This window comes from Culex quinquefasciatus, chromosome 3 (genome assembly GCF_015732765.1).
Source record: "Culex quinquefasciatus strain JHB chromosome 3, VPISU_Cqui_1.0_pri_paternal, whole genome shotgun sequence".
In the NCBI taxonomy this organism is placed as follows: Eukaryota; Metazoa; Arthropoda; class Insecta; order Diptera; family Culicidae; genus Culex; species Culex quinquefasciatus.
Genome location: NC_051863.1, coordinates 123,368,119 through 123,380,351, shown reverse-complemented (window position 1 = coordinate 123,380,351; position 12,233 = coordinate 123,368,119). Strand labels below are relative to the sequence as shown.

Here is a 12,233-nt window from a genome sequence, read left to right as displayed (position 1 = left end):
CGATCCACTTCGGTGAGCCAGTTTGTTATAAGTACTAGAGAACTTTAAAAGAGTTGGAATTTGAATAATTTTGTAAGAAAAATCATGTTTAAGAAATGGTTATACATGTTTACTTTAGATAAAATCATAAATTCTTGAAGTCGTTTTCGATTTAACTTCCTTCTTCCAAGATCCTCAGTTCCAGCTGAGACGCAATTTCGATCCCCATATCAATTCAATTAGTTGACACTTTTACCGGTTCGATTCGGGCGAAAAACGGCTCTAATGACTCTGGGCAGGTCCAGATTAGGAAAGAGAGCGCAGATTCCGCAATCGCCAACTAGGGAAAGTTGCTCGCCAAGGGTCTGCGTCTTTGTGTTGATTGCGGTGAGATTGATTGAGCATTCGCCAAGTTTGATAGCGAGGGGGTAAAAAAACTTCAGACTAATCGGTTCCGAGTAGTGCGTCAATCCAGTAATCGTCGTAAATTTGAGGAAAACCTTGGAAAACATAAACAGAAACGTGGCGCCCAACTCGAGCGGAACGAATTGCGTTCTAACCGCGCTGTCTGGTTTGAGTCGACAACAGCTCAATCGAGTGGGAAATGTTTTGTTGTTGCCCATATTTGATCCACTATCACAACACTTCAAGAGGATCGCCGCCATGAATCACTGTCTGGCAACACTGCCAACAGTTTGACAAAATGTAAATTGATGAAAATTTCATGAAAAAATCTTAAAAACATACTGCTCTATAAATAAAGATTTTTCTCAATTTAGTGGAAACACTGATTTGTTTAATTTGATAAAATTTCATTTATCATAAATAAATAACAAAAATCTATTTGATATTTGAATTTCATTGGAAATTTTCTGGCAACACTGCCAACAAATAAAAAAAAAACTAACTTAATCCACCTATGTGGTTGATGCCTTCCTCACTTTTTACCAAAAATGGGTATATGAGTGGTTTCATCATTTTTTTAGATCCAGAAAAAAGAACACAATGTATAACTTATGTGGTCATAACTCGAGACAGGGTTGCCAGATCTTCAATGTTTTGGACTCATTGGAAAGGCCTTTCAATTACCTAACCAACGATGGGTCTGATGATGGATCCGGACATAGTTTACATACATTTAAGTGAGATCCGGCTTCAAAAAAGTACATAAATATCACTTAAGTGGTCATAACTCGAGACAGGGTTGCCAGATTTTCAATGTATTGGACTCATTGGAAAGGCCTTTCAATTATCTAATCAACGATGGGTCGGATGACGGATCCGGACATAGTTTACATACATTTAAGTGAGATCCGGCTTCAAAAAAGTACATAAATATCACTTAAGTGGTCATAACTCGAGACAGGGTTGCCAGATCTTCAATGTTTTGGACTCATTGGAAAGGCCTTTCAATCATCTAACCAACGATGGGTCGGATGATAGATCCGGACATAGTTTACATACATTTAAGTGAGATCCGGCTTCAAAAAAGTACATAAATATCACTTAAGTGCTCATAACTCGAGACAGGGTTGCCAGATCTTCAATGTTTTGGACTCATTGGAAAGGCCTTTCAATTATCTAACCAACGATGGGTCGGATGATGGATCCGGACATAGTTTACATACATTTAAGTGAGATCCGGCTTCAAAAAAGTACATAAATATCACTTAAGTGGTCATAACTCGAGACAGGGTTGCCAGATCTTCAATGTTTTGTACTCATTGGAAAGGCCTTTCAATTACCTTACCAACGATGGGTCGGATGATGGATCCGGACATCGTTTACATGCACATAATTGAGATCCGGATATTTGTGAAAACACATTTTTATGCATAACTTTTGAACTACTTATCGAAAATTCAAACAATTCAATAGCGATGTATGGGACCCTAAACCAAGTCGAATGCAACTGGTTCGATCAAAATCGGTTCAGCCAGTGCTGAGAAAACTCAGTGAGAATTTTGGTCACATACATACATACACACACACATACACACACACATACACACACACATACACACACACATACACACACACATACACACACACAGACATTTGTTCAGTTTTCGATTCTGAGTAGATATGTATACATGAAGGTGGGTCTAGGAGCTTTTAATAGAAAGTTCATTTTTAGAGCAGGATTATAGCCTTACCTCAGTGAGGAAGGCAAAATCCTTAGATCCAACCGTCAAGTTGTCCAATTAGGACTTCAAATATTGCCCGGCAACGACAAGGACATGAGCCACTTGAAATGAGCTGGACATTGAACGGGACACAGTTCGGACGAGGAATGCAGCAGCGAAGAAGTGGTACTTGTCCACTGTCACTGGCAACAACAATGGGCCAACAATCATCATTTCTTGTCCCCACATGGTTGATGTGAGCTGTGAGTGTGACTGACGTAAATCCGGACGCAATTTGGCAACAACGGACAATATTGAACGGGAATGTGACCTTGCATTTACGATCATGATGGGCTTCAAGGGTAGATGCCCCTATTCTTAAGATACAAAATAATAATAAAATTACAATTCTGTTACCGTGATTTTTTGACGGAAAATTTTACAGAACAAACTCGTGCGCAGAACAAACCACAGTACTTTTCACGTTCTAACAGTGAATTGTATTTTTAAATACTGCCTGTCAGTAAATCGCTGAAAAAGTATTCACCTTTCCTCCGCCGTCTCGATGTGGATCTGCTCCTCGGGCAGTTCCGCCGGAATCGTGACCGTGGTGTCGTTCAGATCGATCGATTCCATCGCCACCATTTGTGCCATATTTTAGGGGTTAGTTATTTACTGTCACTTAACACTTAGTTATTGTGCTGCACTTTTGTTTTGCGCTGTATTCTAAACGAAAATCAGGATAAAAAATAAATTGAATTGCTGTTTGCAGCACACTGTTTGCCTCATTTAACACACGGTTTCACTTGGGTTTCCTTTCTTCCTCGACGACTTCTAATTTGTTTTCCACCCGCATACACAGAATCTAATCGATTGGTTTCATTTATTCACGTGTGCACCAGCCCCCCTGGAAACGTACCGTAACGATCGTAAGCGGGAAAATTCTTGTTTACTCATTCGAACACCTTGAATTAACGTGAGCAAACGATGCTTTGTGTGGCTGTTTCACGCTTGAAACACTGTAACACGTGTGTAAGGAAAGGTCCATTTTCATAAATGTTCCAATTTATTAATATGTGATAAGAAACAGTTTCCAAACTTTGCTATATAAGTCTGTGTCAAAGTTTTCCACTTCCCCTAATATGAGTGACAGTCTTCGCCGAAGTAATTCTTTGAGCAAAATAGAAGCTAACGAAAGGTTGTGGTATGGTATGGTATGGATGATTTGATGTTGGTCTGCTAACTTCTTTCTAAGCATAAGTAGAAGTTATTGATAATCATCGTGTACTCATAAGACTTTGAAAACTTTACTATGCTCTTTGAGCAGGTCAGTTCAGCATAGAGAAGTGCATGTTTCAACCTCAATATTCATTTTTGGTTCAAGGTTTATGCTGAATTTTTATTTTTTAAGGCAGGGCTACCAGGTCAAAATGATTTGAATCTGGTAAAAGAAATTTTAATAAAAATATTGCAGGGGTTTACTAGGGTTTCAACAAAAGCCGAGAGGAAGGAGGGCAAAAAACATTAAAGCTATAAGCCTAAGTTCCAACACTTGAAAAAAAAAAGTGTTTTAAAATGCATTTTACACAGGTACTGTTGTTTTGCAACCATTAGTTTTCAAAATATCTAAACAGTGATGAAAATATGTTGATATGTCTAAACGGACTAAAAAAGGCATCTTTTGCGTTTGAGTTAAGGACAGTGAAAATGTGATAGCGGAATTGTGAATTCTTGAAAAAAAAGTTGCATTCGAAAAAAAATCATAAACATGCACAAACTAAATTTTAAATATCATCTTAAGATGTAAAATCAAATTTTTAAATAACAGTTTCGAAGTTAGAAAAATATTTCGGTAATTGTTCTGAATAATAATCAATATGATGGAACCCTGCAAACAACATTTTTAAAAAGCTCAGAAAATTTTCCAAAAAAAATAATTTTTGATTTTGTTGATAAATTGCTGGTTCTTAATTAATCCTCATTTTTTAAATCACAATAACTCTGAAACTATTGGGTCGATTTTCGAAGTTACCAGTCCACAAAATTGTATGAAGCTTCGTATGAAGAAACTTATGAAACGAAATGGCTTCATTTGACAAAGGCAATGCATAGACAAAGTTTCATCCAGATAAAAAAAAAATCCCGGGGTTACAAAATTCCCGGGAAACGCGAAGTTTTCAACAAATTTTAAATTTACCGAAAATTATTCTGATCCTGTTTCTGATTAATCTTTTTCAACAAAATTGTATAGAACAGCAACTATAATGGTCAAAATGAGTGTGAGGATTAATTAAGGGCTAAGAGAACCATCTGGGAGTTTTTTTTTCAGTAAAATTGAAATATCTCGAAAACGATTCATTTTCTCAATAAACCGACCCGGCATTTTGTAGCCAACATTTTTAAGCATCTACTGGTTAAATATGTGCTTGATTGGTTAAGTCTAGCCTGAGTGGTTATCTTTTTAGTAAAAGGTACTAAAACACCTTGAAAATTGTCTAATTTCCGTCCAATTTTTATAAAAAATGAAAGCGTTTTTGAAAAATCTAAGCTTGAAAGTTTGTAGTCGAGACAACTACCTGCAATTTGAAATAAATAAAGTCATACTTTAGTAGTAAAATAATTGAGTGGTTATTAGGATGTAGCAAAAATGACTTTTTGGCGGGCATTCAGGGGTTTGTTCCGGTGGGCATACTGAGCCTAAATCCCAAATATGAGCTTGATTGGACGTAACAATTTTAAATGGGATTTAACCCGTAAAAAAAGATTTTTTCAAAAATGTCACTTTTTGAGGCATTTTGGCCACCAATGCGTTTACCAAAAACATCACTGGCGTGTAGGCCAGATCTTTGCGCATCTTTTGGTATATATAACATTGAAGTTTGGAGCATCCTGGAGCTCGGTACAGACCTTCAAAGTTTGTCATTTTTTCGAAAAATCGGCCCCGGCAAAAAAGATATGCGTCGCACCTCGCGACGCCCGAGAAGCCATTTGATTTTGCTGGGCCGATTTTTCGAAAAAATGACAAACTTTGAAGGTCTGTACCGAGCTCCAGGATGCTCCAAACTTCAATGTTATATATACCAAAAGATGCGCAAAGATCTGGCCTACACGCCAGTGATGTTTTTGGTAAACGCATTGGTGGCCAAAATGCCTCAAAAAGTGACATTTTTGAAAAAATCTTTTTTTACGGGTTAAATCCCATTTAAAATTGTTACGTCCAATCAAGCTCATATTTGGGATTTAGGCTCAGTATGCCCACCGGAACAAACCCCTGAATGCTCGCCAAAAAGTCATTTTTGTTACACTCTAGTGGTTATCTTTTTCCCAAAAAATATCGAAGGCAAATAAACAAATTCACGCAGAATTCTACCTCTCATTTTGTCTCGAGCTCGTGTGCTGACAGTTCGTTTGCAGTGGTGCCAGAATATTTTGTTTATATTTTTCAAAGACTTTTAAAACTTTATATTTTTTATGAATTTAGGAATATCAGGTAGGTTTTTTTCTGAGGTTACAGTGAGTTTATGGTAGATCTACGGTCTGTTGAGAAGTTCTAGAACATCTAACAACTCTACGAAGTTCAGAGATGAAGGTCAACCTGATCAATGGCTGCCTATATCAATAACTATGAAGTTGGAACACCTTCTGGTAGCTTCAGTGAGCTACACTGGGTAGATCTATGGTCTATTGAGAAGTTCTAGGACTGCTTGTAAAAAATCATGCAACTTTGGGAAAATATATAATCTTTCTAATTTTTATGCCGTCTTTTTTTTTAAATCAATGCTTAAAATTGCTTTAAATTTATCTCAGTGCCCATTAAGTTAAAATGAAAAAAAAATCATGAAGAAATTTTGTTTGTCATGGCAAATAACTTATCGCAGAACAATTATCTTCAACTTGTGAATAAATAAACAATCATTGAATTTACCTAAAAAATCGAATTTCTAGCGCTTTTTAACTTGAAACACTATTACATGAAATCACAAGTCAAAGTTTTCAAATATTTGGAGCGTATTTTTGAAATATAGTTGCATTCTTTGGGTAAATGTAGTATGTTACGAAGTTGTTTTTTGATGGATTTTCATAGTTTTTTAAGATTAAAATAAGTTTGAGAATTAAAAGTGGTCGAAATTAAACGATATTTTTTTTCAAATTTAACTCTTACGCCCTTAGTAGCTCAAAACCTTTTGAAAAATTTAATTATATCAGTTCAATTTTCAACATGTTCATGGTAAAAAAAAAGTTAAACTAATCTCAATGTTGATCTTGGCCGGAAGATGTAAATATCTTAGTTTTAAATTATATTTTCAAAAATAATACAGTTTAAATTCATTCCATAACAAATTTTTGTTATTCAATATATAAGCAAACAATATTCCTCGTGGAGAATGCTTCAGAAATAAATATCATCTGAATTAAACCTTGACATGACATTTATAGACAAGCTGATAAGTTTAATATGAACAGTAGAATGATATAAATAAAATTAAATCAGGTTCTCAAATTATTATTTTTTGTATAATTTCAAAACATTTCTTCCAAAAACGTACGAAAATGTATACCTCTGATTGTATTTCGGGAATTCCCGGGAATATAACAAATTTCCCGGGAAACGGGAAATATTTTTTTCCGGGAAATCCTGGGAATTCTCGGAATTTTTTTACCAGGACGGGAAATTGGACGCTTTATTACGAAGTGTTAGAAATTGTTCATCAAAACATCCATCTACTACTCTAAACAGGGAAAACAACTAAATTTAGTTTTCTTTAACGTGAAGACTTTCATCATTGTCATGATTTTCGTTCAAAGATATAAATTGTGCGTCGCTTTCAATATTTTGACAAAATTCCTTCAACAAGTTGTTTAGAATACACATGCTGATTCCTTTTGGTAACGATTATCCTATTCCTTGTTCTGTTATGGAAATTGTCATTAATCAATGATTACTAGGACGTCAATGACTGTGCCACAAAATTACATAAATTTTGAAATACAATTGAAATTTTGAAATACAATTGAGTGGCAACAATCAGTGGCTTCAAGAAGGCAACAACCGGCACATGCTGATTCCTTTTAGTGCTGAAATTTGTTAAATTGAATTTTATACAGAAAAATTAAAAGTTATCCTGCAAGGAAAACTTTAATATTTTATGCTGAATTTCAGAACCCTGATTTCTAAATTAAAACAAGTCCAACTTTTGAAAAGCTATCTTCAAGCAAAACAGGAAAACCTGCAAATTAAGAGCAACCAGCTCTTAAAGCGCTCATCATAATTATCAAACATCCAAAAACTCAAACTCCCCACAACATCTTGAACATAATCTCTCGACAACATTTCACTACAGCTTTTTCCACTCCAGCAACTTCAGGTTGGACGCAGCAACATTATTTGCAACTGCCGCGCCGCCATCATTGCCGGTGTGCGCTGCCACAGCTCAGGTAGAAGAAGGGGAGCGGCGACGGCGACGAAGAGAGCGCCCGTGGAAAAGCTCGGTGGAAAACTCTCACACAAATTGGAAATTATTTTATAAATAGATTTTCGCTTCTCCTCCTGCCGCACTTGGAGGACCCTCAGGAAAACCTCAAATAAGAAAACGAAGAACAAGAAGCACTCTGTTGGCAGCGTCATCGGCTTTTTTCTTTTCTTTTTTTGTTAAGGTTTTTCGTACACAAAATCACACACAGACACTGCCGCGCACAGAAGTTTTTCCTCTCATCGTCGATTGTTTTCCTTGCTGACTAGAAAATTTCCACGTTTTCTGGCAGGATTATTTTCCAGAGGGCAATTGATTTTCTTGATTCAATGCATATGAAACACACAGATTTTTTAAGGTCTTCACTGTAAAAGTGTGATTTCATCAGAATTTTCACTAATAAAACCAGTTTTCTCACAAATACACTTAAACAGCTGAAATTTGTTGCATTTCTTCAGAAAAACCACAATTCTTCCATCGAAAACAAACCGACTGCAAAATTTTCCTCTCAACAAACCTCCAAAAAACGATTGCAGGTATGTTTCCGAATTGGTCCCGACGGATTGACGTACAGCGAATTTTCCTCCCTCAAAAAGCAAGAACCGAAAAACCAAAAAAAAAGTCCCCAAAAAACAGCCGCGCGAGAGAGGGAAAAATCCAACCAAACTCTGACAAACTGACTGACTGACGGTCAGAGGCAAAGACACAGCGCAGCAAAACGAAACTATTCGAACCGATACTCTGTTGGCTACTGAACGATGGGAGCAAAAACGCGGCTGCGAGCTGGGAAAACTGAGCAGCTGAGCAGTGAGAAGTGAGAAAGGGCTGTTGCTTTTCAGAGAAACAGAGAGTGAGAGAGGATAAAACATGGTGGATTTGTTTTGAAAGAGTATGTGTCTGAGAGCGGAGAGACTGGCCCGGCATGAGATCGAAACAAGGTGGGTTTAAGATCCATTTTTTAATGTTTATGTTTTAACCGTGAGCTATTATCTAGACTTTCTATTTATTTCATAATTGAAATTTGTGTTTTTTTTATAAGGATGAAACTTTGTCTATGCATTCCGTATGACCCCCCATCTCAGAAAAAATCAGGCTGTTCATATAAAATGGGCATTTCAAGAATTGTGCACAGAAAAAAGTTGAATTTTGGAAAGTTGAAAATTTGGTAGGTTGATTACTCTTTTTTAAAGTAATTTTACCAAAAAAATGTGTAAAAAAGTGAACCTGAGAATAACATTTGAGAAAAGCGATTACTGTATCTCGAAGCTGTTGTATTGTATCAAAAAGTGGTCACAGAAAAACTTGTAGGAAATTGGACGTCCTTTCTGAAAAAAATACACTGTAAAAAAACGCCACTTCTATGAATTTTTTTGATCTGACGAAAAATGCAGGATGGTATGTCTCTCCTACAAAACTTATTTACTAAAACTGTTTTATGAAAAGTGGTCTAAGCGTCAAAATTTTTGCGATTTGCCAGAAAATTTTACATAAAAGTCTTCATATTGACCATTATACTATGTCCAATCCTTGGGAAAAAACAGCGGTTTTAAAAAATTGAAAAGTCGAAGAAATAGAGTGTTTGGTGGTTTTTGGCAATTTCTATACACAGCTAAAAAAGTAGTAATCCAGCTGCGTGTAAAAGGCCTGGGTGTAAAATAAATATTGCATTATTTTATGCAATTTTATGTGATTTTACACCTTTTTTCAAAAAAATATACCTTTAGTACCACATTTTGCAACATCATAAACACAGAGGCAAAAGATACCTTTTAGTATTCTAAGACATATAAAATATAAACAAATTTAAAAAATGCATGATGAGCAACTCTCTACGAAATCGGCCGATTTAAACCATTTTTATTTTTTGTATTTTTTTATTTGACTTAAACTTTGTGAGGGCCTTTCATATGACCAAATGAGCTATTTTGCGTCATTGGTTCACCCATACAAGTCTCCATACAATTTTGGCTGCCGTCCTTACAAAAATGGTACGTAAATATCTAAACAACTGTAACTTTTGAGTGAATTTTCTGATCAATTTGGTGTCTTTGGCAAAGTTGTAGGTATCGCTGAGGATTTTTGAGAAAAAAATAGGTACACGGATTTTTTTGCTGAGTTTTTAATCAACTTTTTTTTCACTAAAACTCAATTTCCCAAAATACGTATTTTTTGATTTTCGAGATTTTTTGATATGTTTTAGGGGACAAAAAACCGCAACTTTTGAGCCATAGAGAAACATGGTCAAAAAATCTGCCGCCGAGTTATGAATTTTTGAAAAAATTGTGATTTTTGGAAAAAATTGAAGTTTCATGCAAAAACAAATTTGACATTATTTTTTAATGCAAAAATAGAATTTCGAGAAGTACTTTACAGATTTTTTGATAAAAGGCTCTGTTTTCAAGATATAGCCACCGAAAGTTCGACTTTAGCGAAATATTTGAAGCTTTTCGATTTTTAAAAATAGTGACCATGAGTGACCATTTCTAAAAATATTTTTTTTGAAAAGTTCAGAAAATTTGCTATAAAATTGTCTAAGAGACATTGAAGATTGGACCTCGGGTTGCTGAAATAGAACCGCTTTAAGAAAAAGAAACACGAAATCTCGGCTAATCGACTCTGGGCTGTAGTAACAAAATGTGGGAAACCAAGTAGTTTACAGACAAACTATATTTTTTGCTTGAATGTCTTTTCTTAGATTGAATAATTGCTATCCTACAGAAAAAATCAAGTGATTTTTTCAAATATTTACTGTCATTTTCAAACATATGGTTACTTGGATTCCTACAAAGTTTACGTTAAAATTTCATTATTTTAAAACACAACAAATATTTTTCATTTGCCTGTTAATAAACGTGAGTTTTTAAGTAAATCTAAAGAATTTCGGGATTATTTGGCTTTAAGCTACGACATTATCTTGTTTTATTATTTCTGGAAAACTCTTAGAAATTGCAATTTGATGAACCACGGAAATTTTGAAAAAGAATCGTCACGTTGTCAAACAACCATGCAAATTATTGGTCTTTATTAAAGTAGATTCTCTGGTTTTGGAACTTCTCGATCTCAGTTATGCTCCATCTACCTATACACAGCAAAAAATCCGATGGTAAAAGCGCATGCAAAAACGTGCACATCACCTTCGTCAAAATAAACACTTAATATTACACACCGCATGTACAATTTTTACAAAAACAAAAAAAAATGTTTCAACCGACGGGATTCAAACCCAGCACCAACAGTAAGGACTGGCGCCTTAGCCCACTCGGCCACCAGACCGATGGAAAGCTGTTAGGATAAACGCATATATCAGCTTGACATTTCGGTCAAGTAGGTTTCCCATACCGATGAGCTACATATTTCAGAGTGTAAAATCACATAAAATTGCATAAAATAATGCAATATTTATTTTACACCCAGGCCTTTAACACGCAGCTTAATTACTACTTTTTTAGCTGTATACAATTTTCAGTCCCTCCAAACTGCATACTTCGTTTCTCATGATCCCTCAACATTTTTTCATGCATGAAGGATCTTTTTTTCGACGGTCCCTTATATGCTTTAAAAATCTCTTGCGGTTGTCAATAATTTAATTTTTTCATGGCTTGTATAGACTTTTTTGTTAGCGAAACGAAGCTGGGTGAAGGATGTTTAACATTTATTAGTTTTTGTTTGCTGGTCGTTGCCATGATTCTCCTCCATAGCGAGGTACAACGAATAACATAGTTCCAATCGAGTCTTCATTTTGTATCATTCTGTGATGATTCTTTTCTACGATGGTCCCTAGAATATTTACAACCATAGTGTCGACTGTATCACATTTCATATGTGTTTTATCAATGATAGTATTACTTAGGGAGATATTGAAACACAAAAAAAAAACAATTGGATTAAAATTTTTAGCAATTGTAAGAAAGAATTATGATTCGATAAATATCATGATACATTTTATCAATTAAAAATCAAAATATTTAACCCTTCTCAAAGACAATTGTTCCATCCTTTTTTTTACATTAAATTTTCCCACGCTATGAAAATTTAACAACCCAATCGGTGATGCAACAATTGCTCTCAAGAGACATCCTACAGACGCTCACATCGATCGATCTCTCACTTTCTCTCAGTTTTTCCATCCTCTCCACTCTCCCGCCTTCCACCAATCTCACCTGGCGCGGCTCCATAGCCCAGGTCATCTTCATTCACAAGCTCCACCGTTCCGTGCCGTGTGCCACACAAGAGTTATGCTTTCCATTGTTGCTTCTCACCGCATAAATTATGGGGTTCGTTTTTTTCGTGTGTATCCTAATGTTCGATTCCATTGTCGGTTTTCTCTCCAACCCTTTTTTTTGTGGTGACCTTTTCCGAGGGAAAACACTCCCTCAGCTTCTTCAGATTAAAGTGAGCTTAAAGGAAATGCAAAGTAGCTTTCCGAAAAAAAAAACTTATCAGCATGACTAGAATGACTGATGACGTCAACGAAAAAGGACACACGCACGAAGCGTGGCTGGTCACACTGGGCGCCTGCTGACTTTGGACTTGGGGAGAAGGAGCCAGGCACGGGCATACGGACGCGTGTCGGGCTGATGTCATCCTGCCATGTGCCAATGATGTGGCATGGTGAGAAATCAAGGATATGCGACGAGACGACGCTGTTGAGATAGAC

General features: G+C 35.9%; 1 protein-coding gene across 12 annotated transcripts in view; it reads right to left on the bottom strand.

Annotated features, from left to right (window-relative positions):
* Positions 1-12,233, bottom strand: part of LOC6037623 (protein GDAP2 homolog) — a 145,264-nt gene that overhangs the window by 36,285 nt on the left and 96,746 nt on the right. The window contains exons 1-2 of one of the 12 annotated variants that reach the window (XM_038266452.1): positions 8,094-8,340; positions 2,653-2,831 (exon numbers count right to left, since the gene is read on the bottom strand). The exons of 10 other annotated variants lie outside the window; for them this stretch is intronic. In XM_038266452.1, coding sequence (XP_038122380.1) covers positions 2,653-2,759 — 107 coding nt within the window. In that variant the 5' untranslated portion in view covers positions 2,760-2,831; positions 8,094-8,340. Of the gene's footprint in view, positions 1-2,652; positions 2,832-8,093; positions 8,341-12,233 lie in introns of those variants that run through there. One more of the 12 variants, XM_038266455.1, reaches the window with a different exon arrangement.